At 41.6% G+C, this 12,728-nt stretch overlaps 1 protein-coding gene across 1 annotated transcript in view; it reads left to right on the top strand.

Moving 5' to 3' along the window:
- Nucleotides 1-1,697: 1,697 nt before the first annotated feature.
- The window catches only part of COG3 (component of oligomeric golgi complex 3), a 30,680-nt gene continuing 19,649 nt past the window's right edge, over nt 1,698-12,728 (top strand). The window contains exons 1-11 of the mRNA XM_030951518.1: nt 1,698-1,911; nt 3,786-3,932; nt 4,457-4,518; nt 6,175-6,340; nt 7,138-7,212; nt 7,334-7,426; nt 7,715-7,840; nt 10,021-10,101; nt 10,310-10,353; nt 10,561-10,687; nt 11,181-11,272. Of these exons, the coding sequence (XP_030807378.1) occupies nt 1,744-1,911; nt 3,786-3,932; nt 4,457-4,518; nt 6,175-6,340; nt 7,138-7,212; nt 7,334-7,426; nt 7,715-7,840; nt 10,021-10,101; nt 10,310-10,353; nt 10,561-10,687; nt 11,181-11,272 (1,181 nt within the window). The 5' untranslated portion in view covers nt 1,698-1,743. The remainder of the gene's footprint in view (nt 1,912-3,785; nt 3,933-4,456; nt 4,519-6,174; nt 6,341-7,137; nt 7,213-7,333; nt 7,427-7,714; nt 7,841-10,020; nt 10,102-10,309; nt 10,354-10,560; nt 10,688-11,180; nt 11,273-12,728) is intronic.

Here is a 12,728-nt window from a genome sequence, read left to right on the forward strand (position 1 = left end):
TGCCAGTTTGGAGTGACAGTAACTGCACTGTACCAGTTAATCTGTGGGGAAGCTGCAGAGGTATAACTGGACAAGATGGACTGGAATTGACTGCTAAGTCATAAAGGCACCAAAACGCTGAAATAGGAGTTCAGGATCTCAGCTGAACGTGAGCCGGAGTGTGCCCAGGTAGCCGAGAAGGCCAATGGCATCCTGTCCTGTATGGCCAGCAGGACCAGGGCAGGGACTGTCTGCCTGTACCTGGCACTGGTAAAGCTGCATTTTGTTATAAATGAGAGCTTCACTAGGCCAATATTCAAGCAACAATCAATTTATTAATTAATATGGTTAAGTATGAGCAACGCAACGCTGGGTACAGTGGGGGAAGTTTTCCCTTCAACTGCACACTGATAGTTGAGGTTTACAGGTATTTATAGGGGTACTCGTAAACTTTCTCAGCAGTTTCTACTCCCAATTTTTGTCACAATTCTATATACTGTTGTGATTTAGTTTTTCTCAGGATGTATCTTAGAAAGGAGTATCGCATATGGTGAGTTCCAAATTCTGAAAGAAGAAAGAAATCTCCCAGCTGGTGCGGTCCAGCTTCCAGATGCGTGTCCAACTTTTAATTGCAAGGACTATAAATCTTATGACAGTGATGTCCAGCTTTCCTTGGTTGAAACTATTAATCATTGAATTGATGTTCATCTTCCTTTATCAAGCTGCTTTTTGCTGTTTTGTTAAGGCATGAGATAAGCATGTTTCCTTTTTATATATTCTAAAGCTATAGTTTTGAAGATCCTTACTACAAGCAATATTCTAAAATTATACTTCAAAAGGTTATTATTGCAAAACTCAGCTACAAGCAGAAAGTTCTTTAATTCAAATGCTCCTAAATCAACTTAAGACTTATAGGAGTTAATTGCGAATGAAGGACAGGCTCAAAGGCCTTCTTCCATGCTTTACTTCCCTCAGTTATTTATTAGAATTCATCTTTATAACTATCCCACTGTTGGTTTCCACACATAACACAATCACAAATACACACGTTGCCTGTATGTACTTGACATGAAACACAGCTTTGTATTTTGCAATTTCAAGTGCTCTGTCCAACTTCTGGGCCCCATAGTTTGGGAAGGATGTTGAGATGCTGGAGTGTGCGCAGGAAAGGGCAATGGAGCTGGGGAAGGGTCTTGAGCACAAGTCCTGTGAGGAGGGACTGGGAGAGCTGGAGGTGTTCAAGCAGGGGAAAAGGAGGCTCAGGAGGGACTTTACCACTTCTGAAACTGCCTGAAAGGAGGGTACAGCCAGGTGCGATAGGTCTCTTCTCCCTGGAAACTAGCGACAGGACAAGAGGCCAAAGCCTTAAGCTGCACCAGGCGCGGTTTAGGTTGGACATCAGGGGCAGTTTCTTCTCGGAAAGGGTCCCTGGAGGTATGTAAGGAATGAGTGGACGTGGCACTCAGGGCCCTGGTCTCGCTGACATGCTGGGGTTTGGTCACAGGCTGGCCCGGACACTCCGAGATCTTTTCTAGGCTACTCTGTGATCCCGTGGATCCTCCCATCCGCCAGGGGGCGCCACCCGCCCGGCGGCCCCTCGTGACGCACTTTCTGCCCCGTGCCCATGACGCCACTGCCACGCGACGCGGCGCGGCGTGCTCCGAGCCTCCCCCGGAAGCGCCGCCCCGCTCCCGGCGTTCCGCCGCGCTCCGGGCGCCGCTCCCGGCCCGTCCCGGCCCGGCCGCCCATCCCGCCGCCGGCAGCATGCTGGAGCCGCCGCCTGCGGAGCCGCCGCCCGCGGGCAGGGACGTGCGCGACCGCCTCAGCCTCTGGGATCGCCGCCCGCAGCCCACCGCACCGCTCAGCGACCGCCAGACCGACTCGGTGCTGGAGCTGAAGGCGGCGGCCGAGAACCTGCCGGTGCCTGCCGAGGTGAGGCGGCGGCGCTGCCCGGCCGGAGGGGCGGAGGGCTGGAGCGAGGGCGGGAGTGGCCGCGGTGCCACGTCGCCAGGCGGGCGGCGGTGACGGCCCAGAGCGGCTGGGCCTGCGGGGCCGCGGCCGCTGCCGGGCTTCGGGGGGCTCAGCCGCGCTTTGCGTTCTGGGTCGCGACCACAGCCGCGTCCCCAGCCTCAGCCCTCCCTGCCTCGGGAGGGCTCGCTCTTGTGGCAGCCTTCCCGAGGAGCCTCCTGCCGCCCTGTGTGGCAGGGGTTTGTGAGGCAGCGGTGGGAGCTTTCCCCGAGAATCCATCGGCTTTCTCTGCCCGCCCTCGCTGCTTCCCTCAGACCGCCGGCATTTGTCCTGCTGAAGTTGGGAACTTCAGTCGTGGAGTTCATTCTTTTGGTCTTAAATTGATCCTTACTAATGCGTAGCTTCTGGCGCCAACGTTATTTCCTGGTACGAATTGCAGCCTCTCGATTGAGCTGAGGAAAGCCAGGAATAGGGTTAAAAAGGTTAATAATTTGTCAGCACCATAGAGGACATGGTCTCCCACGGTGTAAAATTCCAAACTCTGAAAAGGTGATTATTTATGAACACTCCCTTGTCTGCAAAGGGAGGTGGAACAGAATGCTTGCATTCCTAAGTGCACTTTTCAGGAAGGGGTTTGTATTTAAACAGGATTGTAGTGTAAGATAAGTGCCATAAAATCAACAAAGCCTGCTCCCAGCAGGTGTCTGAAAGCTCAGAACTGCAAAAGGGAGAGTGTAATGCCATTCCTTCCTCAAATGCACCTGTTTCATTTAATCCTTCCTGGTTGCTTTTTTTTTTGTGTCAGCAGAATGCAAAAAGTAAATATTGGCAGGCATCCAAAATGATTGTAGAAGGATGTCCTGCTGCCAGAGGATGTTTTTAAGGATCTAAACCAGCTTTGCAACAAGGCAGGTACTCTATTTGCCGGTGAAGACAATAGCAAAGCCAAGACGTTGAGTTCTTCAGAGACCTGGGACAGTGTTGTCTCAGCTGTCCTGAAACAGCAGGATTCACCTTTCCCTCTGTATCAGACACCAGAGGAACCCTGGCTCCCCTGCTGGGGTCAGCCCTGTTTTGGGGGGCAGGGTGGAGAGGTGTGTGGAAATTGGACAATGTATGTCAATCTGTTTGTTCTCAAATAGTTGAAATACTGACGGCTCTTTTTCTGTTGGACTAATATTACCAGGCAGGGAATATTTTACTAAGTGAGTTGTTTTCTAGAGAGATACCAATTTGTAGAGAGATAAGCAATGTTTTCTGGTTTTACCCTACTGATGTTCTCAGAAAACATACAATTCTTCATCATGTAATTGAAGAGGGTATTATATTAGTTAAATGTATATAATAGTATTTTTCTTCTTGAATTAATTTTTTCCATATAGGCTAATTAGTAGTCTCTGATCATACTTAAATACAATTTATCTGTAGTTAATTTTTTCCATGTTTTTCTTGCTTAAACAAAATAATTGCGACTAAAAAATAATTCCTGTTCAGCAGAGCTATTCCTTGTCTTCTGAATAAATTATGACAGCAGTCTTGAATATTCCTTGAATGTCTGGCAAAAAAACCTGACAGCTCCTGTGTGGTGTTTCTAAATGTGTGGATGTTGTAGTTGTCAGTGTAATGGTTGGACTCAGTGATCTCAGAGGATTTTCTAAACTTAATGATTGTCTGTGATTATCATATTGACAGGTAAAATGTCCATTGCATTTTTTTCTTCAAAAGTAGATGCCTGTAATTTTCTCATCTTACTGCTTTGGATTGCTTTATAGTTGAGCTGCACCTATGAAGGGATTCTCTGAGTTATCTGACCAAAGTTTGTGGTGTTTTGTGAGCAGCTGCCCATCGAGGACTTGTGCAGCCTGACGTCCCAGTCGCTGCCTGTTCTGCTGACAGCTGCAGTGCCAGAGTCCACAGAGGATGTCCTTCTGAAGGGATTTGCAGCACTAGGGATGGAGGATGAAAGAATTGAAACAGCACAGCAGGTATGTGAATGACCTCCAAGATGCAGTGATCTTTAGAGAATGCTGTTAGTTTCTGTGTGTCTTGCCTAGCTTTTGGAGGGTTTGCTAAATCTTTTGGGCTGTTTTCAAGATGTATAAGGGGGAACTTGGGGGGAAAACAACCCTGAAGTCTTAGCTCTGAAGTGACAGGTACTTTTTGCATTTGGAGTGGAATCTAATGTGAGAATAAGGCACCCCTTCAGTAATGTAGCACTGCTCTTGAAGTAGAAGAACCCACACTATCTAATGTGATACCCTTGTTCTTGTGCAAGTAAAGCCAAATGAAATCCAGTCTTTACTATTTTAACTCAGTGAAGGAATAGAATGGAGTATTTCAGCTGGAAGGGACCCACAGTGAGAAAGAAGCTTCCTAGATTAATAACTGAATTCTGAAACAGCTCTGTTTTTAACAAAAGCTCATCTTCATTTCATAGATCATAGATTTGATTTTTTTTAATTGACTGCATGTGATGTCTATATTGTTCACACCATAAAATCTCTTCTAGTTCTTCTCCTGGTTTGCTCAAGTGCAAACACAGATGGATCAAGATGAAGGTGCCAAGTATAGGTACGTGCTCTTCCTCAGTTCTTTTCACTATAAGCAGTTCCACCCTTGAAGGACTTCATCTTGTCCATTAACGTTACCACATGTTCACATTCAGCTGGTGGGGAGTGGGGGGAATGTGTGGGAGCAGCTGAGGCTTTCCAAGGCTTTGTGCCTCACTGCCAAATGCTGTTACCCAGGTGACAGAGCAGTTAAGGGGATGCAGATTTCCTTCTGAACTGCCCAGTGTATTTAGACAGGTGGAAATTAGTTTTGGCTTACAGACAGGGCTGTAGACAAAGGCAGTCTAAGAGCTTTCCTATGATTTTTCAATTGCTGCTGCTATTGGAATGGCATCCTCTGGGGGTGAGACTGTGTAAGCAGATGTGGCTGGTGGTCATTTTTGTTCTCACCATTTGGCTCACCAGTGACTGTGGTTGTCATTCTGTATCTGCATTCCCTGCATTCCTTGACACTTTGCTCAACTCCAGTTTTGAGTCTTGCCATTCTCATCTGTTTCTGTGTAACTGACTTTTCCATCAGGCTTAGGAGAACCCCTTCCCTCCAACTTTGACAGTTACTCCTTGGGAAGCTGAAGTACAGCTGAATGGCATAGCTAGATCTGCTCGTGGCTTTTATAGAAACTGGCTTCTGTTTTGACACTTCCCAAACTTGCCCTTGGCCACAAGGAGATGCTGCTGTATTCCCTCTTCAGTTTTTCCTCTGCTTTTCTTTGGACTGTTTCTTTCTCTTTTGCTCTGACATTTGAGGATGTGACTTTTCTTAAAAGCAGAGGGTGAGGCATATACTGATCCTGTGATCTGATCATTAAGAACCTACAAGGAGTAGCAGGCTTGCACTTTGTCAGTTGGCATGTTCGTAATGGTGCACACAGGTGCTCAAATGTGGATGGACAGTGGCTTGTAGGATGGCCAGTATGCTGCTGTCTGCAGGAGGCCAAAGGTGCAGAAGGAAAATGAATAATTTCTTTGCCTGTTGCACATGGATACAGGGAATTGCATTACTTGCATCTTTGTACATGGTAAAGCAGAACTCTGAAGTTTTAGCTGACATCCAAGTGTAATTAATTTTTGTATGCGTTAGATAAGCTGAATACTTGACATAACATCTAGTTATCATTTAGAGGTTTTGTCTGCATTGAGCCTTGGACAAATCTGGTCACACTAGACACTGGGTCTATTTCATCTAAGCCTCTTTCAATTCTCACAGTAAGTTTTGAATCCTTTAGATAATTTCAGCTACTTCAGGGGAGCAAAAGTAATTTCTAAATGGAAACTGAAAATTACATAGAAGAGACCCAAATTAACATGCATGTTGGGAGCAAGGCAGGTAGAATTTGGCTGCTTGCAGAAGTCAGTGTGTTTGTGCTGCCCATTTAGACAGTATTCACATGCTCCAGACCAGCTATAGCGCAAGCTGCTGCTTTCTAGGTAGGCTTGCTGTAAGGAATGTCAGGGAAATGGAGTGGCTATTCCAGACCCTCAGCTCTGTTATTTCTGAGGTGATGAAACATTTGCTTATTGTGCACTCTTGCTTGATGCAAATGATCTCCTGTTCCTAGAGAGAGAAAAGTGGTGGCAGTGTCCCTGCAGGCAGCTGGATTTGCAAACACAGAAAGGGAAATTTTACTTCTGTTATCTGTTGATTTTTTTTTTCTAGACAGATGAGGGATTACTTGTCTGGCTTTCAGGAGCAGTGTGATGCTATCTTGGATGATGTGAATAGTGCCCTTCAGCACCTGGAGTCACTGCAAAAACAGTATCTTTTTGTGTCCACAAAGACAGGAACGCTGCATGAGGCCTGTGAACAGCTTTTGAAAGAGCAGGTAATCTTTGATGGAAGGATTACTGGGAACTGCTAAGACATCTTAAATGACAGTTTCTTTCTCTTGGGATGGGAAAACGAGTGAGCTGTGGTAACAATACATCCATTTGCTTTGGACCTAATTTTTTGGGAGTGTTTCACCTGAACCTGGGGTGTCAGGCTCTGCAGTCAAATACTCAGTATGTGTCAATATATGCTTTAATGAAGAAAGCTGAGGGCAGTTTTTGTAACTGATGCCTGACAAGTGCAGACTGTACTGGAATTAATAATTCATATTATTTGCAGAAATATTTTGAGCTCCTTTCTGCAAGATCCCTAAAGTTGGGAGCTTATTTCCCAGATACTTTCTTTTTCCTGATGAACTGCTGCAACAGTGATAAAATGAATGTTTTTTTTTTCATAGGCAGACTGGATAAGAGACAAATTTTTAAAACTCCAGTCCTGAGATACAAGATTTTTACAATTCTCCATAATACTGATGGCAACACTGCTGTTTGTATGCAGCATTTTCTGTGGGATACTGACAAACCTGTAGTAGATATTATTTTGAATACAGTACTGAAAATAATGTATCAGTCTCTGGCAAAAGAGCATTGCTGTATTCTGCATCTTTTGTTGTACTTGATTAGTTGCAAGTTACTTGGAGCTATTGAAGAATGCTGTGTGCTAAAAGCTGAAAGGGAGGCTTAATAATTTTATACACAAATGTGTGTGTATGTGTATATATATATATATATATATATATTTAAGCCACTTGCTAAGTTGATAGTTTTCTTTTATTTATTGTTTCTTTAATAGTCAGAACTTGTTGACCTGGCTGAAAACATCCAGCAGAAACTTTCTTACTTTAATGAGCTGGAAAATATCAACACTGTAAGTATTATTTCGTTGTTAATAGTCTTAGAAAATGAAATTGTACTGGTCTGATGAACTTAGTCACCAACAGTAATGTGCTTAGGTTCCTTACAATGATGGTTTGTCTTGTTTTCCAAAGAAATTGAATTCCCCTACGCTGTCCGTGAACAGTGAAGGATTCATTCCCATGCTGGCTAAGCTTGATGATTGTATTGCATATATTTCATCACATGTAAGTCATTCTGTATTTTTGGTTAAATTGTCACAACTATGTGTTCATACTTTTGTAATGTTTTTTTTCCCTTTAAGAAGTTTTCTATGCCAAATACAGGAAGAAGTTAAGGATGGTGCTCTATATATGTAGGAAATTTTTATTGAATATACATATTATTCTGCTTAATTTTTGTAAAATACTGCTTTTAGTTTGTACAAGCTGGCTAGTTATGTGAGTATTTTAAGTTTTGATAAATTTTTGACTCTTACTATTTCTATTTTAAATGGATTTTTTTCTTTCTTTCAGCCAAATTTTAAAGACTATCCTGTATATTTGACAAAGTTTAAACAATGCCTTTCTAAAGCTATGCACCTTATCAAGACATACACTGTGAATACACTACAGAACCTCACAACCCAGTTAATGAAAAGGGTAAGGTGAACCAGCAAGTGGGAAGTGGAGCTGTACTGAAATGTCTGTTATAAGATCAAACAGTTCTTTTTTTATTTTTGAAAGTGGAATGTGTCAGCAGATTTTTGTGAAAATAGGTCAGTGCAAACACTATGGTGTTTGTGTAGGTTGTCCAATACTCAGCCAAGTATGACAGAGACCTAGTGATCCAAAAGATTGGGAAGTAGTGATAATTTAAAAATGATGGAAAATGAAGAAGGTGAAGTCAGTGAATTAGGTGAGCAGTAAGCTAGTGAAGGCCAGGGATGGATGAAGGACTGTGTTAGAGGCACCAGATGGCCAGACAGTTGCTTTCCTGAACCAGAGTGTGCACTGGAGCTCTGAACTGTCTCTTGGTGTGTTGCCAAATGGGCAAGGTACACAAGAGAAATAGAGGTACTGTGGTGTTTTGTTTTGGAGGTGGATTGCTTTGGAGACAGACAGATATTAAAGGGAATACTTGAAAAAAGTGTACAGGAGCTGGGTGTTACTGGATGGTAGTTGTAAAGCACAACTCTGAGTTCATACCATGATCATTTCAGTATTACATTCCAGTAAGTATTCTTGGGTGCTCTTGGTCATGTAAATGTTCATTTGTTCTGCAGTGGTGTGTAGCTGCAGATAACAACTGTGCCAGGTTCCTGTTAGTTTTGTCAGTATTTTTTGTTTCAGTTTAAAGTGTTGACAGTGATGGTAGAGTGTCCCAGGGAAGAGACACCCTGTCCAGGTGTTTACTCCCCCTCACTCCAGGGAGATGTAGGCATAAATGTGAGCAGGGAGGTTTTTGGTCTCATTAAAATGTTGATAGTCTCATGCTGCACTATTCTGGCAGAGCAGAAGGGAGAGGGGAATGTCTCTTCCTATGCATTTTGTTTCTTTCTCCAAATAATTGTGTACCTTGTGCTCAGTTATATTACAGGCAAACTTGGTGTCCTGAGGGATAATCAGTGAAACTGAAAGATACTAGAATTGAGAACTGGCACACCAAAAAGAAGGGAATTTTAGGCAGTGTTAATGGAAACTTGTGTAAGAGTACTTGTGAAGATCTTGGTTAAGTGGCATTGAACGTTTTTTGTGTTTGGTACAAAACTTAAGTTTTATTTTTAAAAAAAAGGTATCATAGCTTGGTTTGATGCCAGTGGATTGCCCTGACTGAGCTGAATTTAAACAAAATTGAACATCTCTGATAATCAGCGTGTCTACAGAAAGAAGTGTGTAACTTAATTTCTGGATTTTAATTGCTGCTTAGGATTTTTGAGTCAGGAAGGATACGTCTTTTAAGAGTCACATGACCTTTTCCTTCCCATGTACATGGGGGTTTTATGAATATTTTGTATACTTTGAAACATTAAATGGCTCCTTCTGCTAGAAGTGCAGTACTGGACCAGTGTTTTTAGTTGTGATCAAGTGTTGAGTTTTCCTATTGTAACAGAACAAGACTGTCAGGACTGGAAAGGGACTGAGATCTGGATGTTCTTTGGTGATGCACACATGTGAGTGGAGGTTTTGATGTAAGTTTATAGAAGGATGATATGAGGTTGCTCACAGGGATGAAAATAGGACGTGAGGATGGTGGAGTTTTCCTGTCCCCATCATGTTTCTGAAGAAGACCATCTCTTCTCTCTTACTTCGGTAGGGATAAGGGAAGGAAAGCTTGGTGTTTAAATTGGGTCTCTGCTATGCTTTGTTAGTGCTAGAATTTGTTTAAAGTTCAAGCTGTCTGCCCCACTGGGCTGAGGAGCTGTAGGGGGAGCTACTTCAAGACTTGACATTCTGGTTGTAGCTTGAATGCAAGCTGAAACTTAACTTCTCTGCCTTGGGACCGGCAGATAAAAGGGAAATTTGTTCCCTTTTAGTACTACATATTAAGGACCAACAATGACTACTTCTCTGGCAGGTCCATGTCATAATTACTGAAAATGTTCCTTTTCCTGTAGAGGCTGTTGGATGAAACGCTTGGCTTGGGCTTTGTTCTTCCATCTGACTTTAAATTCTGAAACCGTCATGCCTTTGTTGGTGGGAAGTGGCAAAGAGCTGTTTCACTGGAGCATAAGCATAAACAACCAATACCCTGTTTTAGAGCCTAATTATTTCAGCCATTATATACTAGAAGCCAAATATAGTATTTTGCTTTTTAACCAATTACTCATTTCTTCTTTCAGGATCCTTCAGCTGTGCCAAATTCTGACAATGCCTTCACGCTGTTTTATGTGAAATTCAGAGCAGCTGCTCCCAAAGTCAGAGTAAGTAGCTGGTAACTAACTTTTTAAAAGGAATTTATGAAAATGAGGCTTAAATTTATTAGTGTGAATGCAGGGATTGCATATTGTGCAAGTGTGAATGTCCAAAGATTGCATATTGTATCTGTGGAAAAATACTATGAACTCTTTTCCAATTACTACAAAAAAGTAATTTACTGATAATACTTCTTTCTCTTGTTTTTTTGAGTAGACTCTTATTGAACAAGTAGAGCAAAGATCTGAAAAAATGCCAGAGTGAGTATGTCTGCATAATTTATCTTCAACAGTTTTAAGTTTTGAAAATATTTACTTTTGTTTAGGGTACTGTTAAACACATTATTTGTTTAAAAGAAAGTTTTAAAAATTGAAATTATATAGACCTAAAGAGGGTGTTAGAATGCATTTTATGTGTGCCAGAAAATGATCTTCAGGATGCAGTTACTTTTTTAATTTCTTGGCTAGGTATCAGCAAGTTCTCAATGAAATCCATCAATGTTACCTCGACCAGCGGGAGCTTTTGCTTGGTCCAAGTATCGCTAGCACTGTTACAGAATTAACCAGTCAGAATAACAGAGATCATTGTGCTCTGGTAGGTAAAGTAGTCATGTGTTGTGAGGGTTTTGTCATGTTTTAGTCCTTTCTCCCCAGGAAAAACGAACCTACTTAATTCAATCATTTACATGCAGAATTGTTACTGTTGTCTGTGAGTTTGAACCATTAACATTCTACTAATATTTTCAAGCCACACATGTTTTGTTTCTGTAAAAAACCCACTTTGTTAAAAACCTCACAGAGGGGGGAGGATAGAAAAGAAGCATAAAATGTGGTTACTTAAATTTCAGAAACAAAAAAGGGACAGAAGTTGTACAGTGAGCTTTTATTTGGCTAGTAATATCTTTTCAGACCATAGTCTTAGAGTTCATCTCATTGCTTTTGAATTTTACAAACCTTCAGTTTAATCCCACTTGTAATAATCACAACACAGTATATAACACATAGTAATCATACCTCTAATATCTCTTGTGATACTGATGCAAGGAAAATAATTTAATAATCAAGTATTTGTATTTCTGTGAATACAGGTACGAAGTGGTTGTGCCTTTATGGTCCATGTATGCCAGGATGAACACCAGCTTTACAATGAGTTCTTCACAAAACCAACACCAAAACTGGAGTAGGTGGTAGATGCTGGTTTTGTTTTACTGGATGTTGTATTTAGTGTGTTGTGATGTAGCAGACAGTATTTTGTGGCAAACAGAGCTGTGTTCAAATGGTTTGGTAAGAACTAGCAAGATGACAAAACATCTCAATCACTTCTAGCGTCAGAATTTGATGTTCTTGTGTTTTCTTCTTTCTTCAAGCAAAGCTTATAGTTCCCATTCTCCATAAATAATCTTTGCAAATGCTCTTTAGATAGTCTGAAAGAGTTAAAGATATTCAGGTTCTTTGAAAATAGCTCTAGAAGTCTACAGCTCTCAGCTGGTTTTGTTCAGCCTGTTTTGCATAGCCTGTTGCACTAGTGCTTTCATTTGCTTCAGTCTGAAGTTAGGCTGATGAACTCCAGCTATTTTTCTGGAAGGATTTAATGAGCTGCCCTTACTGTCAAGGAATATTTGCATGTTGCCTATATTTGGGCTGAACAGAAGGCAGGGTAGTGGATGTCTGACAAGTGTCCCAATCTCCCGTGCCTAAACCTAAAAGAGGGACAGATTGCTGCTTCACACAGTAATTGTATTGTAAAAGTATTGTTAAGTTTTTTGTAATGGTGAAGCAATTGAATAGATTATGCCCCTCCTTCAGTTTTCTGGTATGTTTTAGTACTGATGCTTGATTTTGAAAGGTGGGTAGGTCATGTTCCCTTGCTATGAAGTTCCTAACTAAAGTGTATTCCTATAAATTTAACTAAGACACTGGTTTTGAGTGTTGCAATGTCATAAATTGAGTGCATCTTAAGTTGAACAAATGTGTAACCTGAAAAGAAGACTGCCCAGTACCTTCCCCATCCTTCAAAGCTAAAGGGAAACCAAAACTGCATAAAGCCTCACTAGAGATAAACCACAGTGCCAGAGTAGGCCCAGTCTTTCATGAGGGTTTGTGGCCTTGTGTGGGGCATGCTCAGAATTTGAGGTGACTGAAATAAATTTGCTTGAGAATCAGTTTAGCTATCTCAGTCCAAATCCTGGACTAAACCTCCGTAATTGAAATCAGTGTAAAATGTTGTTCAGCCAGAAATCTTGTCACTAGTGCTATTCACACCAAGAATGATAATAGACTTCTGCATTTTTTTTTTAATTTTGATGGAATGTAATTACCTGATTTCCTAAGAATTTGCTTCCCTTTTATTTTTTTTTTGCCTACATCTAAATAAAATATTTTTAAAAAAATGTTTCAAATAGTAGCTACTTTATTAGGTTTCTCTTAGCATAATACATGGCCTCATTTTCTTTTCTGCAGTGCTAGGGTGCTCTGGAGATATTATAGCCTGGTGTCTGTGTAGAGATAAGAGTTTACCAAAATTCTACCCAAGAGTAGAGATCTGAGATTGAGTATTGTAATTAATAATAAGACTGGTGAAACTTTCTCTTTTGTTTCTGCTTTTAACTGTTTTATCAAGTTGCTTGTGGTGCCAT

Source organism: Camarhynchus parvulus, chromosome 1 (assembly GCF_901933205.1).
Source record: "Camarhynchus parvulus chromosome 1, STF_HiC, whole genome shotgun sequence".
Classification (NCBI taxonomy): domain Eukaryota; kingdom Metazoa; phylum Chordata; class Aves; order Passeriformes; family Thraupidae; genus Camarhynchus; species Camarhynchus parvulus.